General features: G+C 32.2%; 2 protein-coding genes across 3 annotated transcripts in view; both read left to right on the top strand.

Moving 5' to 3' along the window:
- The first annotated feature begins 940 nt into the window (after positions 1–940).
- On the top strand, positions 941–15,564 carry LOC135837993 (protein croquemort-like). 2 transcript variants are annotated; one of them, XM_065353464.1, is made up of 9 exons: positions 941–1,745; positions 1,898–2,054; positions 2,169–2,329; positions 7,306–7,447; positions 7,535–7,753; positions 7,853–8,064; positions 8,161–8,455; positions 8,546–8,619; positions 8,744–15,564. In XM_065353464.1, exons 2-9 carry the CDS (start codon positions 1,944–1,946, stop codon positions 8,985–8,987), a joined length of 1,458 nt encoding a protein of 485 aa, XP_065209536.1. In that variant the 5' UTR covers positions 941–1,745; positions 1,898–1,943; the 3' UTR covers positions 8,988–15,564. The 2 variants fall into 2 exon arrangements, with proteins under 2 accessions (XP_065209536.1, XP_065209535.1); XM_065353463.1 differs by having other exon boundaries at positions 943–1,737.
- The window catches only part of LOC135837991 (protein croquemort-like), a 17,150-nt gene continuing 16,689 nt past the window's right edge, over positions 15,391–15,851 (top strand). The window contains exon 1 of the mRNA XM_065353461.1: positions 15,391–15,530. The gene's annotated coding sequence lies outside the window, so the exon portion shown is untranslated. The remainder of the gene's footprint in view (positions 15,531–15,851) is intronic.

The raw sequence follows: 15,851 nt of genomic DNA, 5'->3' as shown, positions 1-15,851 counted from the left end.
TCAGCGACCTCGAAAACATATTCTTCGATACATCGCACGTCCAGATTCGTTTTTCGAATACATGATTCAGTTGTGTGTTACTTGAATAATCAAGCACCCCCCACCAACCCTCAGGGAGGGTTGAAGACCAATCAATGGTGGTTTGATTAGTAGTTGGGTGTGTAGACTTTGTAAAAAAAAAATGAGCGAAAACGAATAATATTAGGTGGTAATTTTGATTAATTTACTGGACTTACATTTTTTTGAAACACCTACTCTTTCCACCCCTTTTTTTTAGGCACCCCCCTTGAGGGATGGGTATCGAGAGCAGTATCAAATTATCGAGAATTTGAAGGGGAACATTTTTTGTCATGGTAGTTTTTATCGTAAACCTAATATTTACGGAGTAAAACGCAAAAAACGTGAATCGCAACCGGTTTTAGCCCCCTAAAAAAAATTAGCTCCAAGGGTAGGAGGGTCGGGTTTTTTTTTGGTAGTTCAGGGGGTCCATCTGAACACATTCCCGAAGAAAAAATTGATGTGCCAATTTTTTCCTTTTTAAAACTGCTATTTGCCCGGTCTATTATTACAATAGTTACAAAACAGTCGAGAAACGAGTTCGAGTTCGCCTTTTAATAAACACAACTAGGCAACTCTTCGAACGTGATTAAATAAATGGTAAAGTTTCTCAAACGGATGCTGAAGTTAATGAACCACGACCACCATAACCGATCACAAGTTGAACTGAATACGAATACTGAGAATACCTAATTATTACCATCTAAAGTTCATCTGACGACATCAGTACGAGTAGCTTACGTTATAGCATAGCTTACCTAGGTACTCGTATATATATAAGTAGGTACTTATACGTTTACGTATCAAGAAATTGATTACAACGCATCATAAACATTAAAGTACTAATATGATTCACCTTTCGACTGCATTAATATTCTATTTTTTTCCCTACCTGGTGCCATACATATTAAAGATCGTATACAGCTATTTTGTACTATAGCCGAAGACGAAACACTCGTTATTCGTTATTATATAGTGGTACGAGAATTTAATTGTTGCTCGAGCTCCACCGATAATATACCTACCCAATTTTATGATTATACGTTAAGCCAGAAGTGATTGTTTTAGATGAAAAAAAAACTTGTTGTTGTTATTGTATAATAGTTCCATGTTGCTCCGACTGTAGTACTTTGATAACTAGCCACAGCAGCATAGCGACGATGAGCAGATGAAACAGAAATTTTGATTAACAAAAGCCAGGCAGAGGCAGAGACAGAAACAGAGAAGCATAGGAGAGGAGCACATCTATACACCACATGGAAACCTTCTCACGTCCGTTACGCGTTTACTCGAACTCGATTTCATCCATTCAACATTCAACCCTCATTCACGAATAGATCGTTTATTTTAATGTACGTGTAAATCTACGTGTCGCGTATTTTTTATATATTATTTTATCGTCGATTAATTATTTCGATTCGGGTACCGGTTAAAAAAATTTTCGGTATGTGAAATAGTGTAAGTGCAATATTATTACGTGGTAGCTGGACACTGGAAGTGGACTCGACTGGACTGCATTCGACTGTGATTCTGGTCATAATAACTCGAGAAATTGGAGCAGTTTCAAATAGTACCTGAAGATACACACTTTGAACAACACGAAGGTCATCTATACATAAGATTAATATATTCAGCCAAGACGTGAAATCCCAAGTATTATCTATAGTTGAATTTACAAAGGTAGGCAGGTAACGAAAATAATAAATTTTTAATACACCTCTAAAATTACCTAACCAACTTACTCATTAACTACCCACTTAAACTCATTGTAGTATTTTGTACAAAATAACTGCCTGTTTTTTTTTTTTTTTTTAACTCGTGTTTGTTTGATTTGAAATAGATTGCTTGTTCGTCGCGAGAAATACCTAACAACCGAAAAAAAAAAAATGGTCAGCGTAATTAATAAACATCCCTACAGATGCGGATATCTGATTATTTTGATAGGATTAGTCGTACTGTTAGCTTGGGAACTACTGTTCGGTTACATATTGAATTCTGTAAGACTTGTTTTTTTTTATACCTATTATTCGTTTCCTATATTCAGCCTGATTAGATTTCAATTACAAATATGTGCATTACCTGTAGCTATATAATATTACATTTCGTTATAGAAACTCGTCCTGGTAAAAGGTTCCCAAAGTGAGCACATATGGAAAGAGAACCTAGTGCCTATTTATTTCAAAGTATACATGTTCAATTGGACTAACCCGGAGGAAACTTTGGCTAAGAAACAGAAGCCTAATTTTCAAGAAATCGGACCTTATACTTTTAGGTTGGATTGTTTTTCCATTGTTTGTAGTGTTTTTATTGTACTTATACTGGACAGGTTTTTAAATCAGTGGCGAGGCGTATAGTCGTGACATTTGCTTGTTCTCTAGCAGGGGGTTTTAAACAATGAAAGAATTGTTTGGTGTGTTTAGAGAATGCAAAGTCCAACTGTCCAAGGTTCGTAGTCTACTGTGGTAAGAAATTGAAGCAGTTTATTTTTTTCCACTGAAATCATGATGAAAGAAAAAAATAGGTTCACTTCTGAAAAACCGAAAAAACACAATATCGTGACGTAATATTGATACGAGGTATCATCATTGATGATAATCAGAAAATTCAACCGAATTTTCGATATTTTCACGCTAATTACGTTTTCTTGATTTTTGACCCTGTTAAAATTTTTTTTTTAAATGGAAGAAAGTTGATAATAATTTTTACGATAATATGCTTGCAATGCCAAGAAATTGCAATGACTCACGGTCACGTTATTATAAAAAAAAGTCTTCGAGAACCAATTCTGGCCCAGAGCCCAGAGCAATGTACCCATACCCTTTGCCACTTCAACTCGAGAAATCACCTCGTAGAAAAATCGATAAATTATAATTTTTTCAAATCAATTGCCTTCTGAAAAATTGAAGATTTTCACTAACCCCTTCCACCTCTCATCCAGATTTCAAGCATGAAAGATTATCTGAAACAATTCAAAATTTTTTTGAGGAATCAAAATTTCACTAGAGGCTCCAGAACATTCCAGAAATATTAGTTTTTGATGAGGAGGGAAAATGGTGGGGGGAGTTGAAAAAATCTCGATATTTTGAGACAAAAAAATCTTGAAATAAGACGTGCATATTCACCTATAAAAATGTCAAAATCTTGACATCACAAAAAATTCCAATTTTTGAGGAAAAAATAGACAAATCTTGTCAAGACAAAAAAAAATCTTGAAATTTTGATTCTCTCAAGCCATAAAAATCATGAAATCACGAAATCTCGAGATCAAAATGAATTTCAAATTTCTAAAATTTTCGATATAAAATAATCTTGAGAGAGATCGAGCAAAACCTTGAAATTTTAAGACGTAAAAATCTCGAAATCTCGAGACAAAAATTATAGAAAATTCTAAACGAAAAAAATCTTGAAATCTTGAGACCAAAAAAAACTTTAAACGCTTAGAAACTTCGAAATTTCGATGAAAATCTCAAGAAAAAATTTTGAAATCTCGAAGCATAAAAAAACGAAATTTTGAGATCAAATGCATTTCCAATCTCTTAAATTCTCGAGATCAAATAATCTCGAGATCGAAAAAAATCTTTAAAATCTTACAATTTTGCGACGTGAAAATCTGCTCTAAATCTTGAGACAAGAAATTAGGTATTGAAATTTCTAGGTAAGAAAAATTTCAAAATCTCAAGACAGGAAAAAAAACTTTACAAGCCCTGAAAATCTCTTGAAAACCTCGAAAAAAATAATCTCAAAAAAGATCTTAAAATCTCGAGACATGAAAATCGCGAAATTTTCGAGATCAAAAATGAATCTCAAACCATAAAAATTCTCGAGATCAATATTGAAACGTAAAAATTTTGAAATCTCTAGATGGTGAAAAAAGAACACGAGAAAAGAAGTTTTTTCAATGAATTTTAAAAGTTGAAGTACCTCACTTTTATAAGATTGCTAACTCTCCCCCCTCCGTGCCTCCCCTTTTATAATCTTGCTTGTTGATGTTTTGAGATTTCGACATTTTTCAATCTGAAAATTTCGAAATTTTCATCGATCTCAAGATCATTTTCTTTGAATATTTTTTTCAATCTTGAGATTTTTTTGATCACGTGGTTTCAAGATTTTTTTGACTCGAAATTTTATGTGTAAGGTATCGAGGTTCAATTTAAAATGTCTTTTTTGCAAGGTTTTGAATTTCAATCATTTTTTGTCAAAGGATTTTTTCTTTCAAGATTTTACCGATTTCAAGATTATTCGATCCCAAAAATTTTAGTCTGAAAATTTAGATTCTCCTCTCGAGGCTCTGTGCTTTTCATGGCTTAAAATTTCAACAAAAAAAAATTGCCTCAAAATTTTTTGATCTTGAAATGTTGAGATTTTCATGACTAAAAATTTTTAGATTAGGAGATTTTTTGCCTTTAAATTCCAGCAAATCTTTTACACCTAAATTTTAAGATTTATGATTTTCTCAATCTGAATTTTTTGTTTGATATTTAATTTCAAAAATTTAGGATTTGAATTTTTTGTTTCGAGATTTTTTATTTCAAGATTACATTTCGTCAATTTCTGTCTCGAAATTCAAGATTTATTTGATCTCGAGATTTTCCATTCGAGATTTTTTCAATTCCGAAATTATTGTTTTCGATCTCGAGACTTCAAGTTTTTTCTTTTATCATGAGATTTTTAGGACTCTAGATTTTGAGATTTACTTATTCAGGATTATTCAGTCTCGAGATTATTTTTCTGTCTCCAGATTTCGAGATCTTTTAAATTATTGGATTTTCAATTCAAGATTTTTCTCGTAAAAATTCAAGATCAAGTTTTTATTTTGGTCCCGAGGTAATTTGATCTTAGAAATTTTTGTCTCGAGATTTCAATTTTTCTCTCAAGATTTTGTAAATTTCTTTGTCTAGAAATTTCAAAATCTTTTTGTTTCTTCTCAGATTTTGAGATTATCGTGATTTCGATTTTTGAGATTTCAAGACTTGCTGATTCCAGATTTCGGTTACCCCCCCCCCCCCCAAAAAAAAAAAATTATTAGTTTTTTGGTCAAGATTTTTTCATTCTAAAATTTCTTTAATTTTACGATAATTTCATCTCAGTCTCGAGATTTCAATTTTTCTCTTAAAATTTTGTAATTTCCTTGCCTAGAAATTTCAAAATCTTTTTGTTTCTTAGATTTTGAGATTATCGTGACTTCAATTTGTGAAATTTCACTTCAAATTTTGATAATTTTTGCCCCCCCCCCCATCGTTCAAATCATTGGATTTTCAATTCAAGATTTTTCTCGTAAAATTTCTAGATCAAGTTTTTATTTTGGTCTCGAGGTACATAATTTGATCTTAGAAATTTTTGTCTCGAGATTTCAATTTTTCTCTCAAGATTTTGTAAATTTCTTTGTCTGGAAATTTCAAAATCTTTTTGTTTCTTCTCAGATTTTGAGATTATCGTGATTTCGATTTTTCAGATTTCAAGACTTGCTGATTCCAGATTTAGGTTACCCCCCTCCCCCCAAAAAATTATTAGTTTTTTGGTCAAGATTTTTTCATTTTAAAATTTCTTTAATTTTACGATAATTTCATCTCAGTCTCGAGATTTCAATTTTTCTCTTAAGATTTTGTAATTTCCTTGCCTAGAAATTTCAAAATCTTTTTGTTTCTTAGATTTTGAGATTATCGTGACTTCAATTTGTGAAATTTCACTTCAAATTTTGATAATTTTTGCCCCCCCCCCCCAGATCGTTCAAATCATTGGATTTTCAATTCAAGATTTTTCTCGTAAAATTTCAAGATCAAGTTTTTATTTTGGTCTCGAGGTAATTTGATCTTAGAAATTTTTGTCTCGAGATTTCAATTTTTCTCTCAAAATTTTGTAAATTTCCTTGTCTAGAAATTTCAAAATCTTTTTGTTTCTTCTCAGATTTTGAGATTATCGTGACTTCGATTTTTGAGATTTCAAGACTCGCTGATTCCAGATTTCGGTTACCCCCCCCCCCCCAAAAAAAATTATTAGTTTTTTGGTCAAGATTTTTTCATTTCAAAATTTCTTTAATTTTACAATAATTTCATCTCAATTTTTTTGGTGTCAAAATAATTATTTGAACTTAAGAAAAATTTCGTCTGGAGATTTCAATTTTTCTCCCAAGATTTTGTAATTTCCTTGCCTAGAAATTTCAAAATCTTTTTGTTTCTTAGATTTTGAGATTATCGTCGTGACTTCAATTTGTGAAATTTCACTTCAAATTTTGATAATTTTTGCCCCCCCCCACCCAGATCTTTCAAATCATTGGATTTTCAATTCAAGATTTTTCTCGTAAAATTTCAAGATCAAGTTTTTATTTTGGTCTCGAGGTAATTTGATCTTAGAAATTTTTGTCTCAAGATTTCAATTTTTCTCACAAGATTTTGTAAATTTCCTTGTCTAGAAATTTCAAAAGCTTTTTGTTTCTCAGATTTTGAGATTATCGTGATTTCGATTTTTGAGATTTCAAGACTTGCTGATTCCAGATTTCGGTGACCCCCCCCCCCCCCAAAAAAAATAATAGTTTTTTGGTCAAGATTTTTTCATTTCAAAATTCCTTTAATTTTACAATAATTTCATCTCAATTTTTTTGGTCTCAAAATAATTATTTGATCTTAAGAAAAATTTCGTCTGGAGATTTCAATTTTTCTCCCAAGATTTTGTAATTTCCTTGCCTAGAAATTTCAAAATCTTTTTGTTTCTTAGATTTTGAGATTATCGTCGTGACTTCAATTTGTGAAATTTCACTTCAAATTTTGATAATTTTTGCCCCCCAAATTTATTATTTTTTTTGTCAAGTTTGAAATTTTTGAGAAGATTTCATCTCAAGATATCTTCAACTTTAAAATTATTTCATCTCAAAAATCATAAAATCATGATATTTTGTTGAAATATTGATTTTTAGGAATTCCCCCCCCCCACTTACATTCCAAACATTTTCACATTTCAACTAAGAAATGACAATAATTTTTAATTTTCAAAAATGCACCAAAAATTGTCAAATTTGGTTTACAAAATGTTTTTTTTTTCAAAAATCAAATATTTTTCAAGATCTTTTCGGAAGCACCCCCCCTCCCTCTCTTCCAGTTCGGGCAAAATTTGAAAATGCATATGAGATTGGAGAATGAAAATGTCTAAATGGGAATTTCTCGAAAGATGAGGGTTTTTTGACACTTGTTACGCCACAAGCCACTGATTTAAGCAACTCGAATATTTTGACATTAATTCAATCTGTTACGATAGGTTTTCTCAACCAAAAACCAACATCGTATACAACAAAAACCACACCGTTACTTTCTCATCTGATCGGCTTTGGCATTTTGAAGCGAAAAAATCAAAAGGCAGACTTTCAGATCGTATAACCAATATTAATCCCATAGCAATGGTAAGATAATTTCTATAAACCATTTTTTAAAAAAAAACCATAACAGAATTAATGAGTTTATTAATTCCCTTCCCCCAATTTTTACAGTCAGTCGGCGACCGAGCTAAAAGTCAGTCGTTTTTTAAAAAGCCATTCATAAGTAAATTCTTGAGCTTCATGGAGAAAGAAGTATACGTAACGAAAACCGTCGAAGAGCTTCTTTTCGAAGGTTACGACGATCGAATTCTATCAATGGCGACTACATTAAAGTCGTGGGGAGCCAGCGTAGACGAATTCTTACCGGAAAAGTTCGGATGGTATTTCGATGTAAGATTTTATAGTACTTTTTTATTCGTTATTGTTTGTTTAGTCACGTTGGCCGAAAACTATAATATACTTAATCAATCGCATCGTGAATTTTTGCAGAAAAACGCATCCAGCGACGTTACTCTTTACAATGTGAATACTGGTACTGATGACCTCAACAATCTGGGTAAAGTGAATTGGTTCAATTACAAAACACGCTGCGGAGTTTATTCCGATCGATGTGATCAAGTACACGGATCATTGGGTGATCTTTGGCCAAAGAACTTGACTAAAGAAAAAATCGCTTCTTTATACATATCAGACTTTTGCAGGTAAAAAATGCGAATTGCATTTTATCAACAATACGAATACGATGAGTTGGGCAAAACGACTCATTTTTTAACGAATACCTACCTATCTGTTTTCAGTTCATTCGACTTGACCAGAATGGAAACTCGTAGATTATTTTGGACAACCGGAGTACAATTCGTTGGCACCGACAGAACATTCGATAATGGAAATAAATATTATCAAAATCGATGCTATTGTAAAAACAACAAGTGCAATTATCCATCTGGCATTAGAGATGTATCGGATTGCGTCCATGGTCCAATTTTCCTCTCTTTTCCTCATTTTTACTTGGCTAGCGAGCAATACAGAAGAGATATAAAGGGTATGCATCCGACTGCTGAAAAACATCAGTTTTCCATCACCGTACAAAAGGTAGGTTAATAGATAAGATAAGGATTGCATTAAAAAATTTCTCAGAATTTTCCACTCATACATTTATACGTATTTATGCTTTAATTACAGGATTCTGGAATGGTAATGGAGATTTTCGCCAGATTACAAATCAACGTCAGAGTTGAACCTTTCTCAGGATTAGGGTAAGTTCACCACATCAAGTGTTATATTTTACCTACCTACCTACATATTCAAAATCAAACTCTAGCAGGCACATTGTACCTAGTTTCATTCTGCAAATTTTTTTTCCTCTTTTTTTGTGTATAGATTTTTCTCAGATTTACCTAAAATGATGGTGCCTACATTATGGTTCGAAGAATACATCGAAATGCCTTCCAGTTTGAGCTGGCAAGTTAGAATAGCTTTCGGCCTAGCCCCGTTATTAATATCAATCATAGGATACGGTTCTATAATTATTGGAATAGTTTGTCTTATTTATGGACATATTTCCTACACCATTCGACCAATACCGTCTCCGAGTGCACCTAGCCTTAAAAAAGTCAAATCGTGAGCACACTATCGCGAATTTTTTGCAACACAAACGAGTCAAAACTGATAAGATAAGTGATTTCTTATCAGTGTACGTGATCTCATTAACGGTTTACCGTAATATTAGGTGAATCATGGTACTGCGCATTTAAAATATGTACTCGTACTGTCGTACTAAGCAACAAACCATAATTATTAGTCTATAAGTAAAAAATCTGACTACATTGCTCATAATACAATTGTAATGTGATTAATCATTAATTTTTTATACCTATTCAATAGGTAGGTAAGGTAGTTGGAAATAATGTTCGTTTTATAGAAGTGTAGGCGACTTGCTGATATGGTTTATGCACTTTGTACTCGTACAATGGTGTCTACAATAGATGTACCTAACTACCTACTCGGTACTCAGTTAACGAGTTCTCGTCATAAATGTACCAAGAGCAACATGGGAGAATTATATTAGGGAGGCAGAAAGTTAATTTTTTAAAACCATAAACCAGACACGTTTTTAAATCTTAGAAACACCTGCTTTCCTCCAAATTTGAAAATATATGTACTAAATTTATGGTCAATTTTGCAATTTTTCATGCACGAGTTCATTTTAATTGCTGTACTATTCGAGTTAGATGTGCTTGCCTACCTACCTATCAATCTACCTACCTACCTATAATCCCACATGTGGATGATTTTTTGTGATTTTATCATTATATTGCCTATTTTTATACATCTTTTTAAGCGAATACCTATTTTTTTTATAAATTAGAATTAGTGTAAATCTTGTTAAACTTCCTGATATTTACTTATGTGTTAACAAAGGAACCAATTGAAGCAACCAGCTTTGATTTTCAACAAAATCTGAAATTTTGGTGCGAGAATTTTCTTTGGACTTTTTTCGTCTCTCCTTTTGAACGTCTATTTTCCAAGATAGAAACGTCAAATTGACAATTTTGATAATTATGGAGATGGTGGTTAGAGGGGGGGGGGGGCATTTTTCAAAAAAACGTAGAATGTCGAAAAATGCACTTATTTTGATCACGTTGGAAGTAGCACCGTAAACAAGTTGACTAATGACTATTGAAGCCCTCTCCCCCGAAAAAAAAGTTTTCAGAGTTGTGATGCCCGATATGTCAAAATTTGAGATTTTAGAGCAGTTTTTGAAACAAAAATGAACCCAAAAATATCCATTTTTCACTCATGTCAAAAGTTACTCTCAAAACGTGAGTTTTTTATGCATTTTTCTAAAAAAAAATTGGGTTCAAGGTCATTCATTCTATGTAACGTAAATTAGACCAGAATTTTAAAGTCATGTCTTTTTGATTTCGAACATTTTTTTAGCGATTGAGTCATTTTTGTGAAATATGGTAGCAGAGCGTGGTTTATAACTTGGACTAGGTATTCATTTATTCAATGTGAATTTAAGGGAGTTCGAAATCATGTCACTCGAGTTTTTTGACATTTTTTCTTTTACAACATTTACTAACAGAACAACAATTGAGTCATATTTTGATTTTGTGAAATATGGTAGCAGAGCGTGGATTATAACTTGGACTAGGTATTTAATGTGAATTTAAGGGGGTTCGAAATCATGTCACTCGAGTTTTCTGACCTTTTTTTATGACATTTACTAACAGAACAACAATTGAGTCATATTTAATTTTGTGAAATATGGTAGCAGAGCGCGGTTTTGATTAACGTGAATTCCAGATTGAATTTGTACAAATATATATATCATTGTATTGTCCCTTTGATGACTACTTTGGATTGGAAACGCTTAAAACTCAGTTTTTCAGTTTTCTTGAAAATGGTAGCAGAGCGTGGTTTTAGTATACACAAATTCATGATTGGATACATACACATATCATCATATTGTGTAACACTAATTTGGGATTGAAACTTTTGAAACTCAGTTTTTCAGTTTTTTTCAAATATGGTAGCAGAGCATGGTTTACAACTTGTACTATAATACCATTCCATGTCAATCTCGGCTTAACTGTGATTCACAGCTCTGTCTTTTGATTTTACTCAATTTATATTTTTATTTTTCATCAACATCTACCCGCCTAACATTAAGTGAACTATCACCATTTTGAGCCATTTTAGAGCAACATGGTAGCAGAGCGTGGTTTTAATTTGCATGATTAGTCACCTATACAAATTTCATCATGTATTTATACTTTTATACCCTTAATTTAGCGTTCAAAATCATTATTCAAATTTTTACATTTTTTTTTCAAAAATGGTAGCAGAGCGTGGTTTTTTTATAACTCGAATCCTTCAATGGCAATTCAACTAGGGTCCAAACAGTCATGTCTTTTGATTTTGCTCAATGCTTTTCTGCTTTTCATCGACCTCTACACATCCAACAGAACAACAATCAAGCCACAGGGCTTGCAAACCAAATATAATAAAATAATATGACTCAGTTTTGATTTTGGTTTCATGTTTTTTGAATAAGTCAAGGTTTTGGTTTCAGTTTTTAAATACATATATCGCTCTTCACTTCCAGTTTTGGATAAGGGTTTTGAATTCAAAGCCATTGGTTTTGGTTTTGATATTTTCCTTTTTTCTCCATTTTTTAGAGGGAAGACGCCCAAGAAGGTGATCACTTTTTCAAATACTTTGTGTATGTGACTAGAAAGCGGGACTTTTGCAGTTTGGCAGTGCCAAATTTAAGTTTTTACCTTTATCAACAATTTTTACTTCATTTTTTACCAAAAATGCAGTATTAATTAGGCTAATTACCTAAAAAAAATCCAAAACCAAGACCAATTCAGTTTTAAATTGGTTAAGGTTTCAGTTTCAGACTTTGAATTTGAGAAATAAAATAACACTCCTGGTTTTGGTTTCGGTTCAGTTTTGTTGAGGGAAAAGGGGAAATATTTTTTGCACGACGAAAAAGGGCGTCATCACGACAAGCATTTTTTCGTTCATAAAAGATGAATGAACGACGAAAAATTATGAAGTTCCACGCCAGATGACGCCCGACAATAAAGTATTTATGAACGACTACGATTTAATAACGAGATAAGCAGTATTCACGACAAAATAATTTCATACACGACAGAACATTATGAGTTCAATTACGTTTATATTTTGTACAAATGTTAACAAATGATCAACTGAGGGTTTATTTTAAATAAATTTGAGTGAAATTGTGACTCAGTAGAGGAGAACCAAATTGACCTAAGCGAAGCGAGGGAAAAATCTTAGGCAAAAAAATGAGAATTTTGAGGATAGATCGGCGATTTTGACGACAAATAAACAATAATTAAATACATGATTGTAAAAAATTTGAATTTTTGAAAACTATAAACTAAAATATTGTTGGAATTTTTGTATTTTCTTAACTTTCTTGAATTTCTCACAATTTCCCAAGTTTTTCCTACTTTCGCGGAACCGGAGGGGGGCAAACTGTCTCTCCTTAGCCCCCTTTCGCTTTTCGTACCTGAGGTCAAAAAACGAAGGGGGTCATCAAAGTCCACCAAACATTACTTCTATAAAGAGCAATTTTTTACATACCTACTTCGTTTTTTTGGTATCATTTTAATATTTTGAAACGTTTATTTCTGTTGGTGAAACGCCTGTTTTTGATAGAAAAATGTTGTCGTGCATTGCCTTATATAGCAGTGGAAAGTAATTAAATGTCGTGAATTTTTTAATTCGTCGTTTGATACATTATTTTGTCGTTGGAGTACCTTTTATGTCGGGGTAAGCTCTTTATTGTCGGGAATTTCCAATTTAGTCGTGGAAATGATTTTTCTGGCGTGAAAGTGCCTATGCTTGTCGTGCTGACGCCCTTTTTTGTCGTGGTATTAAATCACACCCGAGGGAAAATAACACTCTTGTTTCGGTTTTGGTTTTGAGTAATTTTAATCGGTTTTTGGGGATTTCAGTTTCAGTTTTGGTTTTGGTTTGCAAGCCCTGTCAAGCCACAGCCATTTTGGATCCTTTTTTTTCTGAAATATGGTAGCAGAGTGTAGTTTGAGTTGGTGTGATTGACCAAATTTGGTTTTTGAAAATTTGAACTAAAATTGTTCAGTATTTTTCAAATATGGTAGCAGAGCGTGGTTTATAACTTTTGGGCTATTTTATTTTCATGTCAATTAACCAGTGCCGTTACTAACCATTAGCCACCGTAAAATTGGATTTTACTCCGACCAATGAAAATGTGTTTTACATTTCCGTAACCTCCCACTGTGTTATTTTTGTAAGTTTCAATTTTATAATTGTGAAAAAAAGGAGAGTGAAATAAAATATGCACTCGTTGAATATCGTCAATAAAACAGATTCACAAACTCCTTCGATGAATTTAGTTATCTCGATTATCTGGAATTTCACTCAACATTTTCTGAGTTAATTTATTTTGTTTTTCCACAGTAGACTGATTTCCACATAAGTTATTATTGATTAGAAATTTTGAGAACTATTTTCTTCTGTAAAACTACTCCTACTATTTACTTTAGATGAGGAGAAAAAACAAAATAAGTAGGCCTAATGAGAAGGAAATATAACGAGAGTGAGAATACAAATCTTTTTTAGCATAAACTCTTTGGCATTTTGAAAAGTAAATTCATTCTAATCTAATCGATTTGTAGATCAGAGTGATTGAATCATTCGTAAAATGTAGATCAAAATTCATTCTTTTCAGAATTCAGATTGGAGAATTAAATTTTTGCAATGAATTGCAACACCGCGAGCAAGATTTGCTACAGTTATCATTATCAATTATCAATTCAATTATCATAAAGGAAATGACAAGATTGCATACTGCATAAAAAATTACTCATTTGTAATGAATATGAATCTCGTATATTTCCACGATAGATTAATATCACGCGAAATTGGACAGTTTGAATTTATTTTCAAGTAAAAATTGTAAGTTTGTTATCATGATTAGGTATCCTTCTGGGTGTGGGGAATACGTTTTCATTGGTCGGAGTAAAATATCCAATTTTGCAGTGGCTAATGATTTCTCTGGTCTCTAAGTCTTTTGATTTTGCTAAATTTTTTTTCATCAATATTTATCCATCCAACAACAAACTAGTAAACCACTGCTATTTCAAGTAATTTTTGTGAAATATGGTAGCAGAGCGTGGTTTTCAGTTTGTGTATTAGGGACCTACATATTACATATTACATCACACTGTACCAGTACCACTAATTTGGTTTTTGAAAATTTGAACCCAAGTTTTCAGTGTTTTTCCAAAATATGGTAGCAGAGCGTGGTTTATGACTTGTACTATTCCATGTCAATTCAAGAAGGGTTTGAAGTTATGTCCTTATGTCTTTTGATCTCACTGAAAAAAAACTTTAGCAACATCTACACCCACTCAATAATTAAGAATATCTAAATCGGTGACTCAAAAATGGGGGGAGGGTGGGTGTTGCAACTCCTTCCTCAATTTTGGGACTTTGGAAAAAAAATGTGGAAGTCATGCGATATATCGGATAGTATGTTTTTGATGACACTGAACACGAATATGACCTCATTTTTTCGATCTGACTTCGTCTCCCCCCCCCCCGAGCCCGCCTTATATCGGCCGCAAAACCTGACCTCCAAATGGTTGTTGAAAGTCTCCAAATGAAAAGTATTAAGGGCTCAGTAGCGATCTATTCGAAAAGAGGAGGCAATGACAATATCATTTGAGTCAAGTCAGCTGAAATTTTGATAGCAGATGTTTTAAAACCCATTCTGAAAATTGCATCCATTTTTGTTGAAATCAAAGAATGATGCTTCAAATGGCCTTCATGTTGGGTTAGGTCAGGTATTTCGTAGTTTTTTTTAGTAAATCATATCAAAATTCAGATCAGATATCTCTAGTCTAATTTACTTAATAGGTACTGTGTAAATCATTCAAAACTCAGAATACCTAATTAGCATTTCTGTCTTTGAATTTCATCAAGGTAAAATTACTTATATCAAAAAATGCTAAAATATTTTTAATTTAAAAAAAATAAATAGCGGTGCCAAAGTAATGTTAAGTACCTACCAAATAAGTATAATACGTCATACTTTCGACGCTTAACAAGCGATTTATCTTTTGTAATTTTATATTAAAAAGTCGCATTCGAATATTTACATTTTTTTTACGCGAATGAATATTTTTTAATTAATGAATGTATCTAAATGTAATGTTAAGTATACTTATATTGCAAATGTTTATAATGAGCTTCAATCATCGGAAATTTCGGTTGCATTGATTCAATACGTGATAAGGTTTGGACATAATTTTATCATCAAAGGCGATAAAGAAGATTTCAAATGGCCATGTAACTCAAATTTTTTCATCCTCGTGCTCATTTGAATATCTACTGTGTACAATGTATTATTACTCGTTAAATTTCAGGAGGAAAATGATATTAACTCGAAGAAAGTAGAAGTTTTGTAATCATGATTATCATCCATTATGGATTATGATGTAACGAAGTGGTCGGTTTAAATGTTTGTGTACTTTTTCTATAGTGAAATAACAATAAATATTTTCAATGTTTTTATACTTAAAACTGTGTACTTAAGCATGACTGTTCTTTAAGATTATTATTGGATTTTCATAAATTCCTAGTAAGTGATGAAATATATCTTTTTTGTAAATATTGATGATTTTAATACGTATTATTATCTTTTCTAAAGAAAGGAATCTTCCACCCCCCCCCCTTCATTCATTTGTACATATTTAAAATTTTAATCCGGAAACCGAAACTTGGGAATTTTTATAAAACTAAAAAATTTGATTTTCGAGTTCTACGAGTAAAACGAGGTCAAACCACATAAAAAACTGACCCTTTTCTCCCTGTAAATATACCAATCGAAATCTAATCTACTTGAATTTACATAGGTAGGAATACGAAATATCAATCTCCTAAATTCAGTTTGTTTGACTCT

Source organism: Planococcus citri, chromosome 2 (genome assembly GCF_950023065.1).
Source record: "Planococcus citri chromosome 2, ihPlaCitr1.1, whole genome shotgun sequence".
NCBI lineage: Eukaryota > Metazoa > Arthropoda > Insecta > Hemiptera > Pseudococcidae > Planococcus > Planococcus citri.
This window is presented reverse-complemented; position numbering and strand designations above follow the sequence as displayed.

Excerpts from the sequence above, each read along its gene's own strand:
- LOC135837993 (XM_065353464.1), top strand. The coding sequence starts at position 1,944 with ATGGTCAGCGTAATTAATAAACATCCCTACAGATGCGGATATCTGATT. Across the intron at positions 8,456-8,545 it reads TTTCCATCACCGTACAAAAG|GATTCTGGAATGGTAATGGA; the intron begins GTAGGTTAATAG and ends CTTTAATTACAG. Across the intron at positions 8,620-8,743 it reads GAACCTTTCTCAGGATTAGG|ATTTTTCTCAGATTTACCTA; the intron begins GTAAGTTCACCA and ends TTTTGTGTATAG.